The sequence below is a fragment of the Varroa destructor genome, unplaced genomic scaffold (genome assembly GCF_002443255.2).
Source record: "Varroa destructor unplaced genomic scaffold, Vdes_3.0 BEIS01000004.1, whole genome shotgun sequence".
Lineage (NCBI taxonomy): Eukaryota > Metazoa > Arthropoda > Arachnida > Mesostigmata > Varroidae > Varroa > Varroa destructor.
This window is the reverse complement of record NW_019211457.1, coordinates 26,559,209-26,571,254: the sequence shown is the minus strand read 5'-3', so window position 1 is coordinate 26,571,254 and position 12,046 is coordinate 26,559,209. Positions and strand designations below refer to the sequence as shown.

The window sequence follows — 12,046 nt, the reverse complement described above, 5'->3', positions numbered from 1 at the left end:
CTGATTTAAGTAGGCAGCCGGTTTTATCTGGAACTAGACAATATGCAAATAATTTTCAGAACTTGCGTGAAGATTAGCTCAGCATTCTGCACAAACTCCCATATAGATTTGCTCGGAATTTCCGAAAATATACGGTATACGTTGTTGCCAGTTTTCTCAGTAAAGTATAGATATTTTGGGCGTTTAAAAATTCACCAAAACGGCTTAAAAAATATTTTTGATACACTCTCGATTTTTGATAAATAAACGAACGGTCTTTTTGGGGAAGAGAACGTCAGTTCTCAGACAAGTTCTAACTATCGAGATTGTCTCGATTTTTTTAGGCCTTCTGAATATCTTGGCCACTTTAAGCACTTGCATCTTTGAGACTCTTCGAATTTAATTCCGTTGTAATTTTTTGTATACAACGAGTTAACGGCTAGCGATATCGCATGATTCACATTTACTACGAAAAAGTTTTTTGTGCATTAAAGAAAGGATGTTGTCAACATCATGAGTCATATAGCTTTCGAATCGATATTTTTGGCTAATTTAGGTGGCCGCCGCCGCCGCCGCCGCCGTCGCCGTCGTCGCTGTTGTTTTTCCTGCATCTGTGTGACTACGTGATCCGAAGGGTAGGCCAAGCAGCCAACAAATCTGTCTGCTTCATGGTGGACCATCTAGCATCGTAGGCCTCAAGCGGCATTTGATCCGGGTGAGAGAATTGCGTTGTACTGATTGCATGGGCGTAATTGCAACTCGTAATGGCGCATTTGGCTGAACTCGACAAAAAAGCCACATCGTGTTGTTATGCAGTTATATATAAAGAAGTGTCACTCACAAGGTACGATGCCATTGAAGCAGGCGGTAACGTACGAACAACTGTTTTCCATTGGTTGACCTTCACGTTCGGGCACCGACGATACAGAGAGAAGTGCTTTTGGGTAGTGAGACGGTGGCTGTCAAAAGTTTCCTGCTGTTGGGATCGATGGATCAAGCAAAACGTGTATTTATCTTCGTAAGAAAATATATATCTTTAACTGGTATTTTATTATGGGACGATTGGCGTTTAAGGACTAGACCATATAGCTAGTCATCTATTTGCCTAGTGACATGAATACCAAATAATGGATGCCAGCTGTTGGGGTTGGCTCTTATTTGCAAGGCAAGCGGGTTCAAGGAAAACACGTTTTGCGTGATTCAATGGGTGAAGATCGTTCTTCATCGAACACAATATTGGTATACAAATACTAATTCAAGTACTTTTTAGAAGAACTCTATGATTTTACAAGTTAGAGAGGACGCATTGCATAGCGAGGCCCAAACCCACAGTTATAGACTGAGGTCGATCCTATACCAACAAACACATGAACGTAAAGAATTCATGTGCATGTATATGTACATATGTATTGCATGCCTATGTACATATGTACCCTTGAGTATTCGATATTGGCAGTCAAAATCTTCTAAAACCTCAATTAATTTAATCTGCCTTTTTTTTGTTAAGGTATAGAATTACATATAGCAATTGAAGTTCTCAGTCATGTTGGCCGGATTTAAGAAGACGTCAAATGTATAAGCAAGAGCAGTAAAGGCCTGCGACGCATGGGGCATAACAGGCGAAAGTATATTGTTCGGCAGAGCGAAGTATATTATAAACGCGGAAGTCATCTTTAAATGTTATAAAACGGACAGGAATTAGCCTTCATAGTATGGTGAACCTTACTGATTTGTCGCGAGGCCTATTCGGAGCCAGAGAAAGGTCGATTTTAATAACCAATCTGAATACATTCTGTAAGATCGAGCCACCCTTACTAATACAGCGAAGGCTTGTTGTGACGTGCACGTCAGAACAGAATCGGCGGATCGTAATCCCCAAGCCTGAAAGTAGTATAAAAGCAAAAGGACTAGCCAGAAGAACCTGCTTGGAATCACACCAACCTGGCAGTGTGATCCCAATCAGGGCCTTTCGGTCCAACCGGTCGTATCTCAATTCTGATGCAAATTCGTAAAATCTAAAAAATGATCGTGTTTACAACCATCGGGTGCTTATCTTTCGTGACGATACTTCCGCTCGTCTGGGGTTCGTCATCGCTAGAAGAGCAATTCGAGATGAACAAACCGCTTCGCATTTGCGGATCACGCATGGCCGATATTCTGGAGAAAATATGCGCAGATTACGGTGGTGTGGCTAAACGAGCCGACATGCAGCTTCTTCAAAACGGTAAGCGTTCAATACGATTGTGACTTTCTGTTGAATGGGTTTAAAGTGCAATTGCTTAACTACGATAAGTTATGAATTTAAGAAACTTTATAACAAAGTTTCTTAACAACAAATGGGTTTCTTAAAAACCGCATGGGTTCACGAAACGATCACTGCGAGGATGGCCAAATCGACTTCGTTAATCCTTCGATTTCACAGAAAAAACTTAGCTCGTTGGTCATCTTAGACGACAAGTGAAAAATAGATAGCCTTGTAGGATATATTTGGGCCGGATTTTTCTCTATTGCCGCAGCGTTGTCCGTGAGGTATGCTTTAGAATAGTAGAGGTTACTTGAAAATCATTTATTAATTAGAATTTTGGTTACGAGTGAGCTGCTAAATAGAAACACCTGATTTGTGTTATACGGAATAGGTCAAAACATTTTATATCACTCACTCGGGCTAATACGTTGGTGATGGGATACAGTGGTACATATACAAGCGTATTATTGTTTTTAATAATAATAATAATAACAAGCTTTATTAGGATCTGTTTATTATGACATGTCAATTCAACACGATCATTTATAGTAATTTGCTTAAACCCGCTTCTAGTAAGACATAATATTCTCATAGATAAAGGCACTCCAAACACACTGGATAGAAGGCTGACACTTTTTATCGTCTGGTTTACGTATGGCCTTAAACATTTTGACAGCTTGCCACTATCATTAGCCCTGACGCCAATTTAGGCAAAGATGAGTTTTCGTGATACATATTTCTAAATTAGACTGAAGAACGCATACTATTATTGTTAATATCATTAAGATTATATGTGTGTATATATGCATATTTCAGGATCGCCGGAAAACCCCTGGGGTGTTGGGTTAAGCATATGGGAGACGTCTCCTTTTAGTGGATTCGAGTTGGCTAGGATGCGACGGCGCGATTCCCTCAGTGAGACATGCAGAATTAATCCTGAAGACAAGCTTCTTTGCCAATGCTGCCCGAAATACAACAACAATCAAGGCTGTACAATATTCCAAATTTTAAGTTTCTGCGCATCAAAGACCAAACAGCCTAGAAAGTGGTGAAGAGTGGCTGGAAGTTACGTCCAACATGCAACAAATGCATCGTTGTCGTCTGCTATAACTTGTCAACAAGACAGTAATAGCGAATTCTATGTTTATTCAAAAAGAAGAATAACATGTGAAATCTGACTTATAGAGATCCACAAGTTTCGCCCAACCCTTTCCCTTAGTAGCACTGAAGAAGGCGAAGTGTAATCATACACAATGGTCGTACAGTTACTACAATAACGAAAAAAAGATCTTCAACCGACAATGCCACAACATGTAAGACGTCATGTGATATTCGATGTACGAGGTGGTCGTTGATGGTATCAGCAAAGTGTACCATGAAGGTATCTTTTAATGGAAGTGATGTAATTGCGGGGAATTCAGCTAGGAGGTCGATTTTATGCTATCTCGAGAGAGCCCTGTCATGTTCGCATATGCCACATGCCACTTAAGACACTTAATAATAGAAAAAATTCTACGGCAAGAGGTACTGCATCGGTGGCCTGTTCATGAGGTAGCCTTTACGTGTGGTAAACAAGCACACGGAAGAGCGTGTTTGTTCAATGAATATATATGTTTTCTCTCAATTCAGTGTTCCCTTTATTTTTAGTAGAATCAAGCAAATCAACGTTTAGCCTGTTGAATCTCCAAGACTTGCTACCAGAAAGGCGCATCTTCTAAACCTAACGTCAAGGTTTTTGCCTACAGTATTTGAGTAGGTCTGACTGGCTGTTCATCGGCAGCGGTAAACAGAATTATGCTCTCGGGTTTGCTGGGAGCGACAAGAAGTAAGGTTATGATCTACAGCCTCTTTGCTTTGGAGTATTTAATATGAGACATACTGGTGGAACGCGATTGTGCCTTGTCGTCTGTTACACTGGATAAGCCGATTTTTTAAGTGCTTGTGACGTTTTAGTAATGTAGTGGTACGCTTAGTGTTAGTAACAGTAAAGAGTCGGCATGCCTCCAGTTTATAAACGAAAAATGTTTGCCCTACAGCTCTCGAAACTGATTTCCTGCTACGTCATCTTACGTTATACGTCGAATATTATTGAATAAATATGTATTGTTATTAAAAAAAAAAGACCAAACTGTTTAGTTCAAGATTCCGCTGGTGAAAAGGCTATAAAAAGCAACCAATTAGGGTAATCCAATTGAGTGTTTGTATATCTTCAACAGGAAGGCATATATAGCCTCTTAATCTTATCCTTTGTTCGAAGAAGAAGCACAAAAGCTGTTTAGGCCTTATGCTGAATAGCCTAGGGCGTAAAAGTATTGCCCGCAACGGGGGCATATTTCATGCGGATGATATATTTAAGCATGACGCAGAAGGAGGGACCGCCTCACGTTACAGAAGACTTTACTCTTATGTCTATCAATATATATATATATATATATATATATATATATATATATATAAGTAATAAAAATAACAGTGGTTGTGAAATGTTGATATGTTCAGTACCAAAATTTACAATTGACATTGTGCTAGTTGTGTGTTATTAGGGATCGAGTATTATGTGTAACTCAAATAGGTATTCTATTCGATATTCTCAGAAGTCACTGCGGACAAAACATAAATTAACTTGTACAACTTGATGGTCGTTGGCTGGCCTCTAATGTTCGCTCAGAATACGCTGATCGTTTGAACTTGACATCATAGGGTCATAACTTTTTTCCCAGCTTATCTATTTTCGATTTTAGTTCAGTAAAGGTACGAGCAGGCCTTTCCCACCACCGTGCTAAGATAACAACCGAGCACGTACTGCGCCGCGCTAGATCGCCACCAAGATCATGGGTTTCCGGAAACCTTGATCTCACTAGTGTGATCATCCTCCGCATCATTTTCTAAGGCCAACACTTTATTTCAGCATCTTAATGCTTCCGAAACGTTTTTTACCATTTCGAAATATCCACTTTGCTTGTTTTGATTTGAATTTAGTTATCATTAAATAACAAGACGCCTCCTTTACGCATAGTCATTCCCTGCGCTTCCATATTTACCTCCAAGTCTTTTAATGACAATATTTCGGCCTCTGTACATGGTCTCACGATGATCACAGCAAAGAGCATTGACTATTGGCATCATAACGATTATGAACTACTGGAATTTGGTAATGACATATACCTGCCTGAATTAAGGGAACTTTTTTTTGAACGACACGTGGCGCGGCCTAGATCGATTTTAAATGTGTGGCGAAAGGTGAGGTGGACAGTAACACTAACTCAGATAACTGGAGAAGACCAATTAGGCTTAGTTTAGGATTAAACCTGAAAACCGGTGTTCTACCGACCGAGTTAGACGATACGATTTCTATCATGTATGGTTTTGTTTTGCATTTACGATATTTGGCGGGGATGGTTACAGCAAATGGCCGCGCCTCATAGAAGAAACCGCAATCCCATCTTCGTGATAGGCAATTAGCGGAACTACTTTGGTAGCATTACATCCTTTAAATGATGATTACAAAATGTTCAATATGAGGAAACAAAAAGTGTCTAAAAACCATTTTTATTTATTTGACCCTAATCATTTATTCTCACTAAAATCGTGTTAATAAACGTTTTGACATGAAACTTATTGCCTAGAACCGACGCGTTTCGTCCTTTTTCTGATTCCTGGTTTTCAAACAGGATAAGTTGTTTGCTTCGTTGAGTCGCCTCACGTGTGTGGGACACGTCAGAAACACACTATCCTAATAATGATCTATAAGAACTGTTATGTGCTATTCGAAGAAGATTTAGGTAAATACACGGATTATGTTTGTCCTCGGCAGGACAATTATTAACCGGCTAAGGACGATGGCGAAACATTTATCAGAGCGGAAACACATACCTCGTTTTTCGTTCATCATACGTTTTTCTTCTAACAGATATGCTCTACGATGGCCTTATAATGCTGTTGTAAGAAGTGCTTTGTCTTTCTATTGTCCATTATACCGTTGAGCTATTGAATCCAAAAAACATCAATTATAGTACCGATCAACAACTTTTGGTCTTTTATCTTTTTTTTTGTAAGAAATGGGTATATAACTTGGGCTTAAGGAGCACACTTCACACACAAGTTTCTTGCTTGCTGAAATAGGCTTATGACAATTCTATACGACAGATACGAAAATCAGTTTTTGGATTCACATTGAGCGTTCTTTGTGCCCAGAGAGTAAGTGGTCCAAATTGATGCTACCTATTTCCTACTATTCCAGTTCAATCTTTTTTTTTTGGGTCGTTATTAAATTTATCAATATTTCTGTAAGAAAGATTTAGAGTGAAATAGATAAACGCTTGCTTAGGTATCTGTTCGTAAAGTACACAGAATGTACATATTATTCACTCTAGGTGTTCGTCTTAGGGCTCACATAACACTAAATAAAGTATGATATAAAACTTAAGAAAGTATGTGATAACTTAAATTAAATCAAATGATTTATTTAAAAAATCAAGTATCATCATTTCTCTATCGTAATGCTAACACTTAATACTGGCACATTATTCTCTTGTTGTTGGGAACCGAAGTAACGTGTGCATCATTCTCCAAAACCAACAAAATCTGAACATTGTACACCTATGATTTGATGAGCCACCTAGCGATTGATTCATTGTGCTCTTGCAGGACGCTGTTCATGGTTATTTACAGATCACGACCGGTGCTTATCCATGGTATATGTACCGTCGGCATCGTCAGCGCGTTCTAGGACTGTCGTGGTTAAAATGCTTTTCGGGAACGATCTGAGACATTCTGCGGTATTCAAAGCGTGAAGATACGACGTCTTTATTTACCATGAATTACATTATGTACATATATTAAACGTCAACTAGGTTGAGTTATACCCTAAAACGGCCTAATTTTGTTGGCCATCTTATCAATTAGCAATCGACGGAGCGGTCGCTCTGGCGCAGTGAAGTAATCACGTTTCTATCTTTTGAATTTCTATTAGTAATAACGGTCTCCGTAAATAGTAAATAAATTAGTAAATACTCGTTTCGTTTACTGCCCGCTTCCTTCCATCGTATGAAGTGGTATTACTATTCGCAATAGCCGCTTATAAGCCAAGTGAAAGATCTAAAAGGAAACTAGCAGGGAGAAATAAGAAAAACACGGCACATAGATATTTCAACACGGAACTTTAATGAATATTGGGTTGTGTCTTTACCATCAATCGATTAACAATTTTTTTTTTTTTTTTTTTATAAAATGCAAAAGACACCAGTTATTTGGCTCTTCAATCTTTTTTTTTCATTTGCCCGCTTATTTGCGCCACGTTTTCGACCCGTAAACGTCTCAGAAATGCTGAACTTTTGATTGTCACCAGGTTTACAACCAACGTTCTCTTGTTAACCGGTTAACCGCGTACAAGTACAGCTAACGGACTTCATTTGAAGCACCCTCAGACACCTGACTTGTCCTAGTGAAAAGCATGGGTTTCCATCTGTATTGGGCCTTCTCAAGGTCCACTTTCCCAATAAGCATTACAAGTCATCTGAGTCCAGATAGTAGAGAACTTCAGAGTTCCTGTCTCAAACGGAACCCATCACTTTAGAACCATGCGCTTGATAAATGTTAACAATTTGCGTACCGATATTTTATTAAAAACTAACGCCCTTAAATATCGACAGTTCCTTTTTTGGCCTTTTTTAAACATAACTCTGTAACCACTTCTGAAATTTCAATAAAGTAAATACTCAAGACTCAATATTGCCGTCCTTGCCTGAACTAGAAAATGTTTGTGCTCGAGTTAATCGAAGAAATCGACATAAGCGCGCAGTTCTATATATATATATTATTAATGATTGTTGATCGGCGTTGATTTCCTCAGCTTCCCCAGTTTGAACGATCCGCTCGATTATTCATTGCCATCCAGCAAAAAACGTTCCATGGAACACGGCATCTAATAGTAACTGTAAGAAAAATAGTGATGGTCGTAAATTGTATATAGCTCCATGTTAACTAAGCACGATCGATGCTTTTAGTTGATAACAGCGACAAAATTCATAGTAGACGTTTTGCTGGTCTAGGCTATGCCGCGTACCTGAGCATCGCTATCAGTCAGGAATGATTCGCTTAAAAAGTACAAAGCCGAAAGAACTCCGGCAACCGGCTACTAGCGTTTGCGGAACAATTTACAGAACGTAAAATAAAAACGTGTAACATAAAGGCGAAGAGTTGATACTTTTGTGTTTTCACCCCTTACGGCGTCCTCATCTGCCGTTTCAACTTTTTGACTCGGTTATTGTTTTCGGTTTACCGCCTAATTGGGACCTGGACATTTGACACATCCCCATGTACTTGAGTAGTCGAGAAGCGTCGATGGCGGGTTCTCTGACCATTTCCACATTATAGCGGATTAAGGACGACAGAAAACGTTTATATCCTTTGTTCATCGATGCAGGCCTTTTCACAAGTCCTTGTTTGCTATGGCTGCTTTTTACCGTTGCTTCTTGTTGCGTTTAATTGCTCATTTTTTTAAAATATATTTTAAAGACAAATATTGATAATGATCATCAAGCTCCGCTAAATAGAACAGCACGATTTGTGAAGATTCTACTGATCACATGAGATTATAACATGTGCTTATAGAATTGCCAGGTTACAAATGCTAGCATCGACGTTGGCCCTGTTCAGCTGACTGGGTTTTCAATAGTCTACTCGGTGGTATGGCAATCGTTTCGTCGATAAGTGTAACAAACCCTGGAAGAAAACCTGCACCATTTTTATCTAATTCTGTCACACTTATGCGGAACGATCGAAGGTCGTCTTACTTTACGATTGGATTATATAACTTTATGATTGATATTACTATGGTGAAATCAAATTATTATGATTGGTAAAATAGAACGAGAAACATAAATATTAAACTGATTGAAATATCTAATTGAAACAACACAAAATAGAACTTAGTAGGAACAATACACCACTGAGCAAGTTAGTCTATAAGATAGAATCTGTCGTGTGAGGCACGGTTTATATATGAGGCACATTATAGGCACACCCTATTTACAGGATCGTGCTAAGTGGACCATGTTGCGAGCCCTTGTCCAGCTGCTAACGGGCTTAAATGAGTCAAAACAGGCCTTGTGTAACAAAAACGATGCTGCTAGCGAAATTTACCCTTTGGTTATTGTTTCCATATTAGATTAAAGTTGCTTGGTTAAATCAGGAAGTAAATTGCATCGACGATTAGGAATCGTTCATTATTTTTCATACCATTTTGAGACCTATATTATCCATAAGTGCACCAGTGTACTATAGAGTAGTATCTGTAGATCATTGAATCAGCTGACATTCTGCTTTTACGTCTTTTGCAGCTATTGGTTCTATTCTGAACGGGTTCATTGGCAGATTGATGGACTTTTTATTGCGTTAGTGCAGAAAGTGTGAGCGATTTACGCTGTACGTCAATGTTAAACAGATGGTTAAATTACGGCATTCTGATGGGTTGATAAATGTGACGAAGCGTAGTTACAATAAGGACGTCAGTGCCCTTAGCACAATAGAAAAGTATATTTTCAATCTATTGCTAACTACCTGTTCCCTAATTGAGAACCGATGCGGCAGAAATTAATGTTTTCAACTTTTATGTCCAATATTGCTATTAAGCACTGTCTTTTAAACGTACGTAGTATTTCATTTGTAGAAAGGATATCGAGATAACGAGACAACGGCAAATCTTGTGAGGTTTGGGTTCAGGCTTCAATGCGCAGGACTTCGAGCTTGCCCGAAGCCTTTCTCTCAATAGAATCTCTTACGCTTAGATTATCCTAAAATAATATTTCTTTATACATGATTGAAACAATGCTTAATTGTCCAGTTGTTAAACAAACATTTCTATTGTTAACTATCTGACGATCGACTTACGGAAAGGCGTCGGCTTTTCTTAAAAAGTATATATAAAAGCTGAAGATAGCCAATACGAAATGTTAGTTGTCCGATAACCCGTTCCGCATTAAAGTTAAAATGCTGATTCTTTGTACTCGCACAAAAGGATATAGAGCCCGTTTCGCACTCAGTTGTCCAGCAAATCGGATCTAGCCCTATAAACTTCGAAAATTGAATCCTGCTCATTTTCGATCCTGGGCAGCTCCTTCAGGATACTCTGCGTACATGTAGATGTTTGGCTTAACTAATTGGCCTAGCGAAAAAAAAACAGCTCATTATGTTCCTAACTGATAGGGGCCAGGTGGTGAAAGCTCGAGAAGTTAACTGGCAATCTAAATTTTCGTTTTTAAGGCGCTGCACGATTTATGGGGGCTAAACTAAACATAGTCCAGCTATCAGTTGAGCTGCATCAACTAAAAGAATATAACTTTTTTACTAGCATATTACAGTTATTTATGAACTTTATTATTAGGTTTATTTGATTATTAGGTCGACTTTCTTCGCCCGCCAGCGACCGGTAATACATCATCACTGTTTGAATGCCTTCTTCATATGATTGCTTTTATAAAATTAAGATAGATAGCTTTACGAGATCGTCATCATCTGCGGCCCTAGACCGCTCCTGCGGCAGTTAGTACGAAACAACGTTTAGCTTTGTCCTATTTAGCTAATGTAATATCCTATATTGATATATTAGGTCGATCCTTGTGTATCTGAGCCAGCCACCTCGACTAAGGAACGTCACGCAGGCGCAGGGGTGCATGTTCCATCCATGATTTCTGCCGAATGGTGCATGTTTTCATAACGCAAGCTTGTTGCAAACGAAACAAGGTCCAAAAAAAATAAGCGTAGGATTTCTTTAACTCAATATAATTCATGCGGGAGTTTCCCCGCAACGAGTTCCTTCAAATTGTGCTAGTAGTTATGGCGGGGTATCTATTTCTTCAAAAATCAAACAGCGAAGTAATCAACTATTATGAAACAACGTATAGATCATGCAAGCGCCATTCGAGAAGTCCGATTTGAGATTTTTTTTACCATTTTTCCTTTCATCATAATAAGATACGTTTGCACCCAAGCTAACAATCGACTGGGACGCTTATTTGGCTTGTTGTTGCTGTTGTTGTTGTTGTTGCTGTTGTTGTTGTTGTTGTCGTTGCTGTTGTTGTTGTTGTTGTCGTTGTTGTTGTTGTTGTTGTTGTTGTTGTTGTTGTCGTCGTCGTCGTCGTCGTCGTCGTCGTCGTCGTCGTCGTCGTTGTTTTTGTTGTTGTTGTCGTCGTCGTCGTCGTCGTTTTTGTTGTTGTTGTTGTCGTCGTCGTCGTCGTTTTTGTTTTTGTTATTATTTACTAATTAATGGTAACAAAAACCTTCCACGGGTGTCATGTGCACCATAGTCGACATTTTGTCCTAAATTTTGCTTATTAAAACTATCCTGATAACTTTTTGTTCATATGATTTGTAATGAATTACGTGATTTCACGTCTGTCATGTTATCATAAACCTTATAAGGGTTGATTCCTTAAAGTATCAATTTTTTCCCCTTTATCCACTCCTTATGAAGAAGTGGTGGTAGAAAATGGCGAATTGTTAGCTAATTAGTCACTAAGTAAATCATGAACTACCAGTCAGGGTGTACAAGAAAATTTCCATACGGGATTGTTGAGACTGCAACATGCACCATCCGTGGCCGATAAGCAATCATCAAATTTACTTATCGTTCTTGTTAACATGACCTGAACGAACGTCGAAAATTTCAAACAAATTTTTAAGAGTGTCCTCAAAAAACACTAATTTATCCGCCGACTCTCACAGTACGATCGAAATAAAAATATATATATATATATATATATGACGTGATACTTACAGCAATCTCTTTACCACTAGCACGCCGAAATTGAATACTGATGTATA

The 12,046-nt window shown here is 38.7% G+C and overlaps 1 protein-coding gene across 1 annotated transcript; it reads left to right on the top strand.

The window, feature by feature from the left end:
• The first annotated feature begins 546 nt into the window (after positions 1–546).
• On the top strand, positions 547–5,852 carry LOC147756020 (uncharacterized). The gene is made up of 3 exons (XM_086987512.1): positions 547–694; positions 1,487–2,203; positions 3,041–5,852. Exons 2-3 carry the CDS (start codon positions 2,002–2,004, stop codon positions 3,274–3,276), a joined length of 438 nt encoding a protein of 145 aa, XP_086843638.1. The 5' UTR covers positions 547–694; positions 1,487–2,001; the 3' UTR covers positions 3,277–5,852.
• Positions 5,853–12,046: the final 6,194 nt, after the last annotated feature.

What these genes read in the sequence shown, in the direction of transcription:
- LOC147756020 (XM_086987512.1), top strand. Translation starts at nt 2,002, where the DNA reads ATGATCGTGTTTACAACCATCGGGTGCTTATCTTTCGTGACGATACTT. An exon ending in CATGCAGCTTCTTCAAAACG is followed by an intron (nt 2,204 to 3,040) that starts GTAAGCGTTCAA and finishes TGCATATTTCAG; the next exon opens with GATCGCCGGAAAACCCCTGG.